At 41.0% G+C, this 13,533-nt stretch overlaps 1 protein-coding gene across 1 annotated transcript in view; it reads right to left on the reverse strand.

The window, feature by feature from the left end:
- Positions 1 to 7,688: 7,688 nt before the first annotated feature.
- Positions 7,689 to 13,533, reverse strand: part of CHP1 (calcineurin like EF-hand protein 1) — a 59,865-nt gene continuing 54,020 nt past the window's right edge. The window contains exons 5-7 of the mRNA XM_007940427.2: positions 13,209 to 13,270; positions 7,899 to 8,021; positions 7,689 to 7,742 (exon numbers count right to left, since the gene is read on the reverse strand). Of these exons, the coding sequence (XP_007938618.1) occupies positions 7,689 to 7,742; positions 7,899 to 8,021; positions 13,209 to 13,270 (239 nt within the window). The remainder of the gene's footprint in view (positions 7,743 to 7,898; positions 8,022 to 13,208; positions 13,271 to 13,533) is intronic.

Below are 13,533 nucleotides of genomic sequence, written 5' to 3' on the forward strand. Positions count from 1 at the left end.
TCTGGGATTATTTGCTCAGCAAACAGATTTAATAAATATGGTAAACAGATACAACCTTAACACACAACTCTGTTTTTAAACCAAGCAGTAACCCCTTGTTCTATTTGAACAACTGCCTCTTGGTCTCTGTAAAGATTCCTCATGAGCACAATTAAGTGTTCTGAAATTCCCATTCTTCCCAGTGTTATCCATAATTTGTTATAATCCACAGATTATATTATTGCACAGTCAATAAAATACAGGAAAACTTCTGGTATTCTCTGCTTTCAGTCAAGTTCCATCTGACATGGGCAATGATATCCCTTGTTCCACACTCTTTTATGTATTCACTTTGAATTCTAGCAATTCCTTTTTTTCCTCTCTACACTGAGTAGGGGGCGACTTGACGGCAAATAACAACAACAACAACAACAACACTGAAATACAATGCTGTCAGTGATAGGATAATATCCATATGTCTACAAGGAAGACCAGTTACTACTACTATTACTCAAATTTAAACACCAACTACTAAAGCCAAAGATGAAGATATTGAATATTTTTACCAACTTCTGCAGTCTGAAATTGATCAAACACACAATCAAGATGCATTGATAATTACTGGTGATTGGAATGCAAGAATTGGAAACAAAGAAACATCTGTAGTTGGAAAAATGTGGGCCTGGGTGATAGAAATGACGCCAGTGATCACAAGACAGAATTTTCAAGACCAATGACTTAATTCATTGCAAATATCTTATTTCAACAACATACACAGCAACTATAGACATGGACCTCACCAGATGGAATACACAGGAATTAAACTGACTACATCTCTGGGGAGAGAGAATAGAGAAGCTCAATATCATAAGTCATAACAAGGCCAGGGGCTGACTGTGGAACAGACCATCAATTGCTGACATGTAAGTTCAGTTTAAATTGAAGGTGAAGAAAATGAAAACATGTCAACAAGTGCCAAAATATGACCTTGAGCATATCACATCTGAATTTAGACACCATCTGAAAAATTGATTTGATGCATTGAACATCAATGACCAAAGACCAGACAAGTTATGGGAAGACATCAAGGACATCATACATGAAGAAAGCAAAAGGTCATTTTAAAAGACAGGAGAGAAAGAAAAGACAAAAATGGATGTCAGAAGAGATCCTGAAACTTGAATGGAGAGTAGCTGAGACTAACAGAAGAAATGATAATGTAAAAGAGCTAAACAGAAGACTTCAAAGGGGAGTTAAAGAAGACAAAGTGAAGTACTGAAATGTGCAAAGAACTGGAAATAGAAAATCAAAAGAGACAAATATACTTGGCATTTCTCAAGCTGAAAGACCTGAAGAAAAAAAAATCAAGCCTCGAGTTGCAATACTGAAAGATTCTATGGGCAAAGTTATTGAACAATGCAGGAAGCACCAAAAGAAGATGGAGGGAATACACAGTGTCACTGTACCAAAAAGAATTGGTCAGCATTCAGCCATTTCAACAAGTAGCATATCATCAAGAATTGGGAGTACTGAAAGAAGTCCAAACTATTCTGAAGTCACTGGTGAAAAACAAAGCTCCAAGAATACCAATTGAGATGATTCAACAAACAAAGTTTGTTGAGCTGGAAGTGCTCACTTATTTATGCCAACAAGTTTGGAAGACAACTACCTGGCCAACTGACTGGAAGAGAACCATACTTGTGCCCATTTTAAAGAAAGATGATCCAAAAGAATGTGGAAATTAGTGGATAATATCATATGCAAGTAAAATAATTCAAAAACAGTATGTAAACTTTTGCTTTCTTCATATATGATGAGGGAACTGCCAGAAATTCAAGCTGGATTCAGAAGAGGTTGTAGAACAAGTAATATCATTACTGATGTCAGATGGATCCTGGCTGAAAGCAAAGAATACTAGAAAGATCTTTACCTGTGTTTTATTGACTATGCAAAGGCATTTCAACTGTGTGGATCAAGAAATTATGGATAACATTGTTAAGAATGGGAATTCCAGAACACTTAATTGTGTTCATGAAGAAACTATAAATCAAGACACAGTTGTTCAAACAGAACAAGGGGATATTGCATGGTTCAAAATCAGGAAATATATATGTCATGGTTTTATCCTTTCACCATACTTATTCAATCTGTATGCTGAGCAAGTAATCTGAGAAGCTGGATTATATGAACATGGCATAAGGATTGGAGGAAGAGTCATTAACAATCTGAAACATGCAGATGACACAACCTTGCTTGCTGAAAGTGAAGACTTCAAACACTTACTGATGAAGATCAAACATATGTGTAGTAAATCCTAACCCCCATACAAGAGCTCTGGTGATGTAGTGCATAAGGCATTTGACTGCTAAGCAGAAGGTTGGCGGTTCAAACCCATCAGCCACTCCTTGGAAGGTTGGGCAATCTACTTCTGTAGTGATACCGCCTTGGAAACCCAAGAAGGGATCACTATGAATCGAAATCAACTCAATGGCAATTTTTTTTTGGGGGGGGGAGGGAACCCCATACATATCATTCCAGCTTCTGTTCCAGAAGCTTGGACTATATAGTGAAGAATGTGGCATCACTATTGGAGGAAGACTCATTAATAACCTGTGATATATAGCTAACACAGCCCTGCTTGCTGAAAGTGAAGAGGACTTGAAGCACTTACTGATGAAGATCAATAACTACAGATTTCAGTATGGATTATACTTCAACATAAAGAAAACTAAAATCCTCACAACTGAACTGATAAACAAAATCATGACAAATGGAGAAAAGATTGAAGTTGTAAAGGATTTAATTTTACTTGGTTCCACAAGCAATGTTCATGGAAGAAATCAGTCAAGAAACCAGTTGCCTCATACGCATGTGAAAGCTGGACAATGAATAAGAAAGACTTAAAAAGAATTGATGCATGTCAGTCATGGTGTTGGCAAATACTGAATATACCACGAACTGCCAGAACACTCCTTAGAAGCAAGGATAGTGAGACTTCATCTCTTGTACTTTGATCATGTTATCAGGAAGGACCATTCCCTGGAGAAGGATATTATGCTTGGTAAAGTAGATGGTTAGTGGAAAAGGGGAAGACTCTCAAGGAGATGGATTGACACAGAAGGTATGACAATAGGCTCAAGTGTAACAACGATTGTGAGGATTCTGCATGACTGGGCAGTGTTTTGTTCTTTTATCCACAGGGTCACTATGAGTCTGAATTGATTAGACAGCACCTAACAACAAAAAATTATATGCAAACCTGATGTACCACACAAGTCATTGTGAATGGACTTTTGAGGCAGGGGAATGGGAAAAGGACAAGAGGACCTCATGTTAGAGTCCAGATGATGAATTCCAGCTATTACTACCTTGAGGTCTGTGGCCCACCATTAAACCTTAAAATAAAGACAGTGGTACCTCACACAGAGTAAGCCTGAAGATATGAAAAGGCATGTAAAAGCTGAGTATGTCACAGAGGCTACACATGAGTGGGTAAATAACTTAATAATAATAAAAAAATAGGTAAACATTCCAATTTTAGGCTTTTCCTACATTTCAGTAATCAGGGAGTCAAAATTAGACATTGAATTCTACCTGAAATGAAATTCGAAGTGGACAAAGCTGATAGAGCTGGGCTCAGAGGTAGACAGTACTGGCCTCTAGATAATGCCCCACCTAGTACATCTACGTGGGAGCTCTGGTGGTGTAGTGCCCAGGTATTTGATTGCTAACCAGAAAGCTGGTGATTCAAACTCACCGGTCACTCCACAGAAGGAAGACTGGGCAATCTACTTCCATAAAGATTTACTACCTTGGAAACCCAAAGGGGGTCACTATGACTTGGAATCAACTCGATGGCAGTGAGTTTGGTTTTGGTTTTAGTACATCCAGGCAGCAGCAGAGCAGATCTGTGTTTTATAGCACAGAAATAAATCTGAGTAAGGGAATGTGGTGCAATGAATAACTTAATATGGCCTCCTAGCAATGGTCTTCATAACTCCTACCAAATGACTCAGTGGACTGCAGTGAATTGCTTGATGTGGCCCTTCTAGCCATTGTCCTCCTTTCTGTGATGTTTTGTAAATCCCATTATCCATGCCTGTTTGGGGTGCTGTAGTAGTTAAGGTTAGGTATCAACTTGGCTGGGCAGCTGGTAGTAGTCATTCCCTATAATGACTGGCAATCGACTCTGTGATGGGATTTAGGTTAATTCTGTTGGGCAACACAGGTGGAATGTATCTTGAGTCCTGCCTTGCTGGAGGGTATAATTCAAATCACCACCCTTAGCTTCCCTGAGGGTATACCTACTGAATCTCCTGGGAAGATTCGCTCTCCTCTTGCTCCAGCTTTGTGTCTTGGATCATCCTTATCTCACCCCTGGATTTGGGACAGCAGCCGTCATCTGATCTGCTGATAGAGGTTCATCAAACCCCAAGAGTTGGGAGGATCTGCCAGACCTACTCATGGACCCGGGACTTGCCAGCCTGCCAGACTCCACCACTACTGCGTGAGACGAACCCTTGGGTGTCTGTGAGTTCTGTGAGGTGTTACAGCGAAATACAGAACCCTAAGACTGGGGAAATTACTGGGAGGAGGAGGAGTTAATTTCTGAAATGATGGAGTGGCATGGTAGTTTGGACATTTGGGACATCTTTGACCTCCGCCTCATGGGGACTGGCCTCGTGCTGATCTTTCTAAGAGAAATTGTTCAAGCAGGGACTATACAAATGAGGTGCTTGTGGCCCACCAAGGGAATTGGACAGCTTGCTAATAAAGCAAATAAAGTTCATGGAACCCTTGTTGGGGTGAAACTACAAGGTCTATGTAACCTTAAGGAAAGGATTGGCGAGTTTTGCCATCTCACTAGGCTTAAAATGAGCCATCCTGGAGACAGACAGGCAGACCTCACTACCATCGAGAAGAAATAGGAGCAAAGTGCATCCTTTGGACCAAGGATCCCTGTGCTGAGAATCTCCAAGACTCAGGAGACGGAGAGCTGTAATACCAGAGATTGCAGGAAATAGTGAGAAGCAGTGGCTGAGAAACCACATCAGCAGCAGAGGCACCAGAACCAGGAAACTGGTAGGAGATGGTGCAGAGGGCTTCCTGGCCAATGGAGTGAAAGCCGAGCTCCTTCAGGCAGGAGGCTTGCTGGTGGATTGGGATGTCTCTGGGTATTTGATGGAGCTACTGTCCCTGACCCACAGAGCGAGAAAGCCAAGCACCTTTGGTCTGAGGCTTACTGGCAGGGTGGGATGCCTCTGGACACTTACTGATGGAACTAAAGAGCTTTGTAACACTACTCTGAGCAGGGCAGCAGCAAGGCCCGCCCAAGAGGTTTGAGGGGCCAAGTGCCAGAGAGGCCTGCCTGTGGGCATGGCTGAGACAAGGCTATCCTGATGGAAGTGTATCCTGAGTCATTTCTGATCCTGAACTGTAATTTATTTCCCTAATAAATGTCTTAATTGTGACTGTTGTCTGTGAGTTCTGTGTAGCCACTGCAATGAATTATCAAACCTAGCAGAAAAGTAGAGAGTGCTGTGGGAGTGATGGCTAGTGTCAGAACCAGTAAAGAGGTTTGAGGGCAGAGGAATGTGTGAACTCTGCCTCACAGGAACCTGCTATGGGCTGCTCATCTTGATGCTCCAGAAGGACAAGGAGCCCTTGTGACGTCAGAGTAGGTCAGATGCCCCTGCCACACCATTTTTACAGGTAAAAATTGTGATTTCAAAACTGACGGACACTGAGGTATATAAAAAGGGGGCTGAGTTATACAGACAAAACTCAACAAGTTCTTTTATTTTAACCACAAATATTTATTGATGGATCAAGAATACAATTTTAATGGAACAATAAGGCACAACCGTGGATTAAAACAGTTTGCTATGCAGCCAAAGGAGGTGGGGAGCCATAATCTTAGGAATTTTAAATACACAAGTCAAGGAGTCTCTGATGTACCTCTTTAACAGATTCAGTATCAATTTTCCCTTTTATACAATTCCTATAATTACATCACTTGATCACAAAGTCAGACTGATACTTCATAAAGAATTCATTATTCTTTTATACTTGAGCCATCTAGCCAGGATGTTCCCGTTCCTCTACCTCTTCCCCATCTCTTTGCAGTGGTATTCGTTAGCAATTCCTTTCCTAAAGAATTATGTATACATCTCAGATCACCTTCCAAAGCAAGGAAACAAGCAGGGAAGCAAACAATCAAGAGTAAGAGGAAGTCAGCCAACGGTGGATATTTGGATGAAAAGACTCAGACAGACAGTTAGGATGGCAACAGCCTGATTCAAATAGGGTCTAACCTAAGCTGAGTTTGGCAGAGAAATTGCTCTGGCTTGCTAAAAGGCCTGTTATGCCACCGCAGGTTGTATTACCAATGCAGCCCCCTTATTTCTGAGGGCTTAGCAGCGGTCTACATGAGGAGCTAGGAAGCCAATGTAACTAGGTAGCGAACATTAACAATACATTCAACGCTTTGGACATGTACTAGGAACTGACTATAGCTTCTAATATAATCATTTTCCAAGTGTAAAATTCATAAAGAATTTTGTGCAAAACATAAAGACATGGAAGACAATCTTCAAATCTCTTGAATTGGGATAAGTCAGGCACTTCTTTAACACTAATCTTTCTACTTGGAAATGTGAAGTGAGAAACATTCCAGTGTACATAACACTGAAGCATAAACCATGCACAGAGGTGTAAATAGGATGCTTTGTAGGGTGCCCGAGGTTTCTCAAAGAAGCCACGAGAAAGTCCCCATGCATATGGTCACAACAGCCATTCTAGTGGTGACGGTACCACAAACTAAGCAAAAATCCAGGCATGTGGCTACTTTCTGAAGAATCAACACTGCACTAACAAGAGTAGTCACACTGGTATGTTGAGAATGAGAAGCCAGAAGTAGAGTGACCTGAGCAAGCCACCTAGGAGGCTCGGCTTTACACCTCTCACCAAGGTCACCACCATTCAAGAAGAACATCTCCATGTAGCAGCCCTTTGATGACAGAGCAGAGTGCAGGGAACTAAGGGACGGTCACTTTCTTCTGACAGAAGTGCTGGTTACGGAAAAGCTCCTGGAGAGGCACCATCCCAGAGACCCATTTACGAATGAAGGTAGTAAAAACTGCCAGACCACTGAATTATACTGCCAAGTCAGAAATATATTTAACAGGCATAGCTTGGGTGCCAAGTAGAACAGAAGGGATTTTGAGACTTAATAAAAAGCAGAGAGATTGACAGACTGACTGAATGGTATGTTGAATGATAGAGAAGTAGAAGCAAAGGACGTATTTAAAAAAGGATGAAAAAGCATGCCAGAGCCTAGCTGGCAGTGCAGCTACCGTTGACATCCAGTGAAGGAGTTTTGCTGGCTGATACTTGGCATCACTGCCTCTCTTGCTTTCTTAGACTGGATGGACATGTGGCATTCAGCAGCAGAAGAGGGAAAGATGATTATTTCTGAATGGAGAACCAGTGAATGGATACTGAAAAGAAATGGGCTTGGTGTACCACTCTGTAATGCCTTGTTTACACCAAAGGCAGGTCTGTATCGACAGAACATATCTGGGGCTCATGCAACAGCAGTACTTTGGAGAAGGGGAATGATGGGGTGGAGGTGGGGCTGGTGGGAAGGAGGACTCTCAACTTCCAGTTCTTAAATACTAGAAAGCAAGGGACAGTTTGGTCTCAGTCCTTTAGTGAAGAAATCGGATGCTCATTTTCTGTTCTACATCCACCTTTTCCAAAACCTGGAGAAAAAAATCCAATTACAGTTATGAAGGTCACAACAGTAGATACTGTCCCCAGCTCTTATCTGTATAATATTCCCCTCCCCCTTCCATGCAGCAGAATTTAACTTTTCAAAAAGAAAAACAACTTTTTTTTTTTTCAGGTGAATGCCTGACCTTAACAAATTCTGTGAAAGATATGGCGCTGTCCCCATCCTGATCGGCCTCCTGGATGGTCCTGTCTGCAATGCTGCCCAGCTGCTCATCCGAGATATTGACTCCAACCATCATACGTAGCACCTGCAGGACCAAGAGCCAGGAATTACAGGGACTTGAGGGACAATGAATGCTTTTATTAAGATTAAAGACAAGCCTACCTCCCCTTTTTCCTTTGATGTCTGAAAATATAATAGCTGGAAAGCTGAAACCCTTATATTCTTGTCTAGGCCATTCTAGGTAACAACTTGAGCAGAAATCTGGCAAGGTCACATTCTTCCTACCTAGAATGCAGATATGATATCTGGTGGCAATACAGTCATTCTGGGACTGTAAGGTGAAAGTCATATGTGCCATGGATACCAGAGAAAGAATATAGAAGGAACCTGGTTCCCAGACATCATCTAGTACTGTACCAGCCCTGGACAATCTTGTTATATGAGACACAGACTTTGTTACATGAGACAAATTAGTTCCTTATCTATTTAAGTCATTTTGATAGGTCTTTCTGGAATTTCACAGTATGTAGTCCTCTCTGAGGTGGTGCATTTACCCAGCATTTCCTAAAATATGGTCCCAAGAAACAAAAAGGTCTGCCTCATAAAGGTCGGTAATGTGCTATATATACTAAACCCCCTTCTTAAAAAAAAATAACAAGCATATTTGAAAGGGCTGTGAGAACTGCAATGAAGAAAATTTAATACTGTTTCACCAAATGTATCCTAAACTTAACCAAGAGATCTTTCCCCTAATTATGCTAATCTCTTTGGGGTGTGAACATGCTTTGGTGATTGCTATCTTAAAGAAAATATGTGGATGTCAGGGAAGGGGAGGGAACACTGCTAGATAGGTAGAGACAACTATTGATTTGAGTGAACAAAAGGGCAATGTACTAAAAGTGAGTGATCAACAGGGTGGTACAGAGGAAGAAGAAGACATAAAGAGGTACATGGGAGGTATAGACAACAAAGATGAACACTTTTGCATGTACAGTACTGCATTGTCAGTGATGCCAAGCACTGATCTACAGGTGGACAGATGGGTAGACAGGCTAAGTGATCAAGTATGTCTAGGCAGGGAAGAGTGTGCCCATGATCATGTGTAGGGTTGGCAGATGATTTCCTACACAAGTATGTGCTGTAAGAATGTCTCAGTGTGTAGTGGAGCTGACAAGGGGCAAAGTTGTGGCTTCTTGGCTACAGCCAGCTACCCTGAGGGAGTGATCAGTTGGATCTGAGGGCACAGGACCATGGTCATAGGGGACATCAAGCGCAATTGCTTAACATATTACACAAAAATATTGTTCTACATTCTACTTTGGTGAGTAGCAACTGGGGTCTTAAAAGCTTGCAAGCAGCCATCTAGATGTAACAATGGGTTGCTCCATGTCCAGAGCAAAGAAGAATGAAGAAAACCATAGACACGTGGAAACAATTAGTCAAGGGACTAGTACACCATGCCATCCTCTGCCTATGTGACTATGAGACCAGAAGAACTAGATGGTGCCCAGCTACCACTGTCAACCAATTGGAAAGGGATCAGTGCAGGAGATCCTGGATAGAGTAGGAGAACAATGTGGAACAAAACTCAAAATCATAAAAAAAGACCAAGCTTACATGTCTGAAAGAGCCTGGAGAGACTCCTAAGACTATGGACCCTAGTTACCCTTCAGGTCTGGAACTGGGACTCATTCTTGTGGCTTCTAGCCAAACAATAGACAGGCACACAGGGTGAACATTTACATCAGGTAGATACATTCCTTAGAACAACAATCATGGGAGAACAGAAGGGCAGTGTTTGTACAGGGAGATAGCTCAGGGGGCAGGAATGTACAGGAAAGAAGGACACAGAGAAGAGGTAACTATAGGGAGGAAGTGGGAAGAGAGCTGTTACATTTTGGGGAATTGCAGTCAATGTCATGAAGCAAAAGGTATATGAACTGCTGTATGGAAAATGAATTTGCTCTGTAAACTTCCACCCAAATCACAATAAAAATTAAAAAAGAAAATATCCAATTCTGGTGGCATTGTGCCTAAGGCATTTGACTGCTAACCAGAAGGCTGGCAGTTCAAACCCACCAGCCACTCCTTGGAAGGAAGTCTGGGCAATCTACTTCCACAGAGATACTGCCTCTGAAACCCAAGGAGGGGTTGCTATGAGTAATAACCAATTTGATGACAGTGAGTGTGGTTTGTTTTGTTCAGACAATATCAAAAGAGGGTCAGAGTGCTTTTCTGATGTCTCACATCACTAATGCTAGCCACCTGCTTTCAAAAGGTAAGAAATGAACTTTACCATAGGAAGGAAAGGCCTTACTCATAGGCCTTTCTTTCCAAGCTCATGAAATGTTTTTTTTGTTTGTTTGTTTGTTTTTGTTGCTGCTGTTGACATCTAATCTTTGGAGCTACTGTTATCAATTTGATCCCATATGTATAGCTTGTGAAAGAGCATAAGGCTCAAGGCACAGCTTTTTTTTTACTGGTTAAGCTAAACTACTGCTGGATTTTAAGAAGACGTCAGGTGATATTTTTGGTTTAAGGTTTAAAGATGATCTCAGGCCAATAGTGTCAGGAATTCATCCAGTCCCCCTGGCTCCAGAAAGTCTGGATCCATGAGAATTTTAAATTCTGTTCCACATTCCCTCCTTTTTGATCAGGATTCTTCTGTGGAACCTTTGATCAAAACGTTCAGTAATGGTAGCTGGGCAGCATCCAGATTTCAAAAAGCAGCTTGAACAGACAAAGGCAATTACTATCATGAAATGTGTGAAGGCCTGGAGTTAGAGAACCAAAAGAGAAGAACATGCTCAACATTTCTCAAGCTCAAAGAACTGAGGACAAAATTTAAGCCTCAAGTTGCAATATTTAAAGATTCTATGGGCACAATACTGAATGATGCAGGAAGCATCAAAATAAGATGGAAGGAATACACAGAGTCACTGTACCAAAAAGACCTGGTCAATCTTCATTTCAGGAGGTGGCATACGATCAAGAACCAATGGTACTAAAGGAAGAAGTCGAAGCTGCACTGAAGGAATTGGTGAAGAACGAGACTCCAGGAATTGATGGAATACCCATTGAGACGTTTCATCAAAAGGATGCCCTCCTGGAGGCACTCACTTGGTCATGCCAAGAGATTTAGAGGACAGCTACCTGGCCAACTGACTGGAAGAGATCCGTATTTGTACCCATTCCAAAGAAAGGTGAGCCCACAGAATGTAGAAATTATCGAGCAATATCATATGCAAGTAAAATTTTACTGAAGATAATTCAAAAATGGTTGCAGCAGTATATTGACAGAGAGCTTCCAGAAATGTAAGCTGGATGCAGAAGAGGACGTGTAATCAGGGATATCACTGATGATGTCACATGGATATTAGCTGAAAGCAAAGAATACCAGAAAGATGTTTGCTTATATTTTATTGACTATGTAAAAGCATTCGATTGTGTAGATCATAACAGATTGTGGATAACATTGAGAAGAACGGGAATTCCAAAATACTTGATTGTACTCATGAGGAACCTGTACATCGATCAGGAAACTACTGTTCGAACAGAACAAGGGGACACTGCATGGTTCAAAATCAAGAAGGGAGTGTGTCAGGTTTGTATCTTTTCACTATACTTACTCAGTTTGTATCCTGAGCAAATAATCCGAGACACTGGACTATATGAAGAAGAACATGGCATCAGGATTAGAGGAAGACTCATTAACAACCTGTGATACACAGATGACACAACTTTGCGTGCTGAAAGTGAGGATGTCTTGAAGCACTCACTGATAAAGATTAAAGACTACAGTTTGCAGTACAGATTACACCTCAATATAAAGAAAACAAAAATTCTCACAACTGGTCCAATAAATAGCTTTATGATAAATGGAGAAAAGACTGAAGTTGTCAAGGATTTCATATTACTTGGCTCTACAATCAACACCAATGGAAACAACAGTCAAGACATCAGATGAGGTATCGCGTGGGGCAAATCTGCTGCAAAGGACCTCTTTCAAGTGATGAAGAGCAAAGATGTCTCCTTGAATGATCAGAATTCCCAGGTGTATAGTAGAGCTGACAAGGGGCAAGGTTGTGGTCACTGCTTGGTCACAGCCAGCTACCCAGAGGGACCAAGTAGTTGAACCTTTGGGCTTGAGACCATAGTCGCAGGGGACATCAAGCTCAATTGGCATAACATATTATACAAAACATTGTTCTACCTCCTAGTTTGGTGAGCAGCGACTGCGATCTTAAAAGCTAGCAAGCTGCCATCTAGATGCAACGATGGGCCTCTCTTCGTCCAGAGCAAAGAAGAATGAAGAAAACCAAAATTCAATGGAAACAATTAGTCCTCACTAGGTACACCATCCTATCTGCAGCCTATATGACTATGAGACCAGAAGAACTAGATGGTGCCCGGCTACCACTGTCATCCACTTGGAAGGGGATCTATTATAAATTTATAAATGTGTATTATAAAACAAATTTAAGATTACACACACACATGCACAAAAAGCAAGGGACACTTAGACTGACCTGCAGACTGTTCTGTTTTTTTCTTAGACATAGAAATATAAGAATACTTTGGGTGGTTCTGCCCCGAGTAATTCTCAACCTGAAAGGCTTCTCAAGATACTGAATGAGTTCAAATTTACTTCAGGGTTAAGTGGAAACCACTTTACTTTATCTTGAAATAAAGGAATTTCTCCATACTCCTGAATGTGTTGGTATAGTAAATATATTTAAAAAAACAAACAAACAACTTCTTTAAATTTTAGAAGGGGAAAAGGGTGGGAGGAAGCAAAGAGAAGGGTGATGATAATAGGATGAAATACCAATCACTGCTAAAAGGGGGCCAGTTGTCCACCAGAAGCAACAAAGGAGAGCGAGCAGTAAGGTCAGTGCCCATCAGCACTGTAGCAGTTCCTTGACTCTTACGTCAAGCCCAAGGACAGAATAAACAGCACCATTTACCTAAGTATCATCAGTTACCTGGCTGTCAACAAGCAATAACTGAACTATTCGATCTAAATCATCTTGCATACTTTAGTTCTGCCAGGGAGCACCTAAAAGACATTTACCTAGCTTTTAAATAATGGTGGTATCTGTCTGTGAGAACTTAATGAGCTATTTTAAGTTTCCCCAGATCATCTGCTCTGCATTATAACTGGACAGGACTCTGCACACAGCAGGTGTTAAAGGCTATATTCTGCCCATGTGAATATGCAGGCAGGGCCTAAACGTAAGTTATTCATATGCATGTGAGCTCTCCCACATACCTGTAATAGCTCATCGCGGGAGATCTTGTCATCTTTATCCAAATCATATAGTCGAAAAGCAACTGGTAGGGAAAAACAAGAGTAAGTGAAAATTCATTAGTATTGTACCCCTTCTCAGGGAATTAAATATCTAAAGAACACTAGACACAAAACTGATAGCTATTTAATATATTTTCCAAGAACAAATGCCATTATTTATATGGCTTTTAAAGATATATTTTTTTTTATTCTATTTTTTATTAGGATTTGGGTGAAGATTTACAGAGTAAATTCACTTTTCATACAGCAGTTCACATATACTTTGTCTCATGTCATTGACCAAAAT

The sequence above is a fragment of the Orycteropus afer genome, unplaced genomic scaffold (genome assembly GCF_000298275.1).
Source record: "Orycteropus afer afer isolate SDZICR_OR568_19922 unplaced genomic scaffold, OryAfe1.0 scaffold00068, whole genome shotgun sequence".
In the NCBI taxonomy this organism is placed as follows: domain Eukaryota; kingdom Metazoa; phylum Chordata; class Mammalia; order Tubulidentata; family Orycteropodidae; genus Orycteropus; species Orycteropus afer.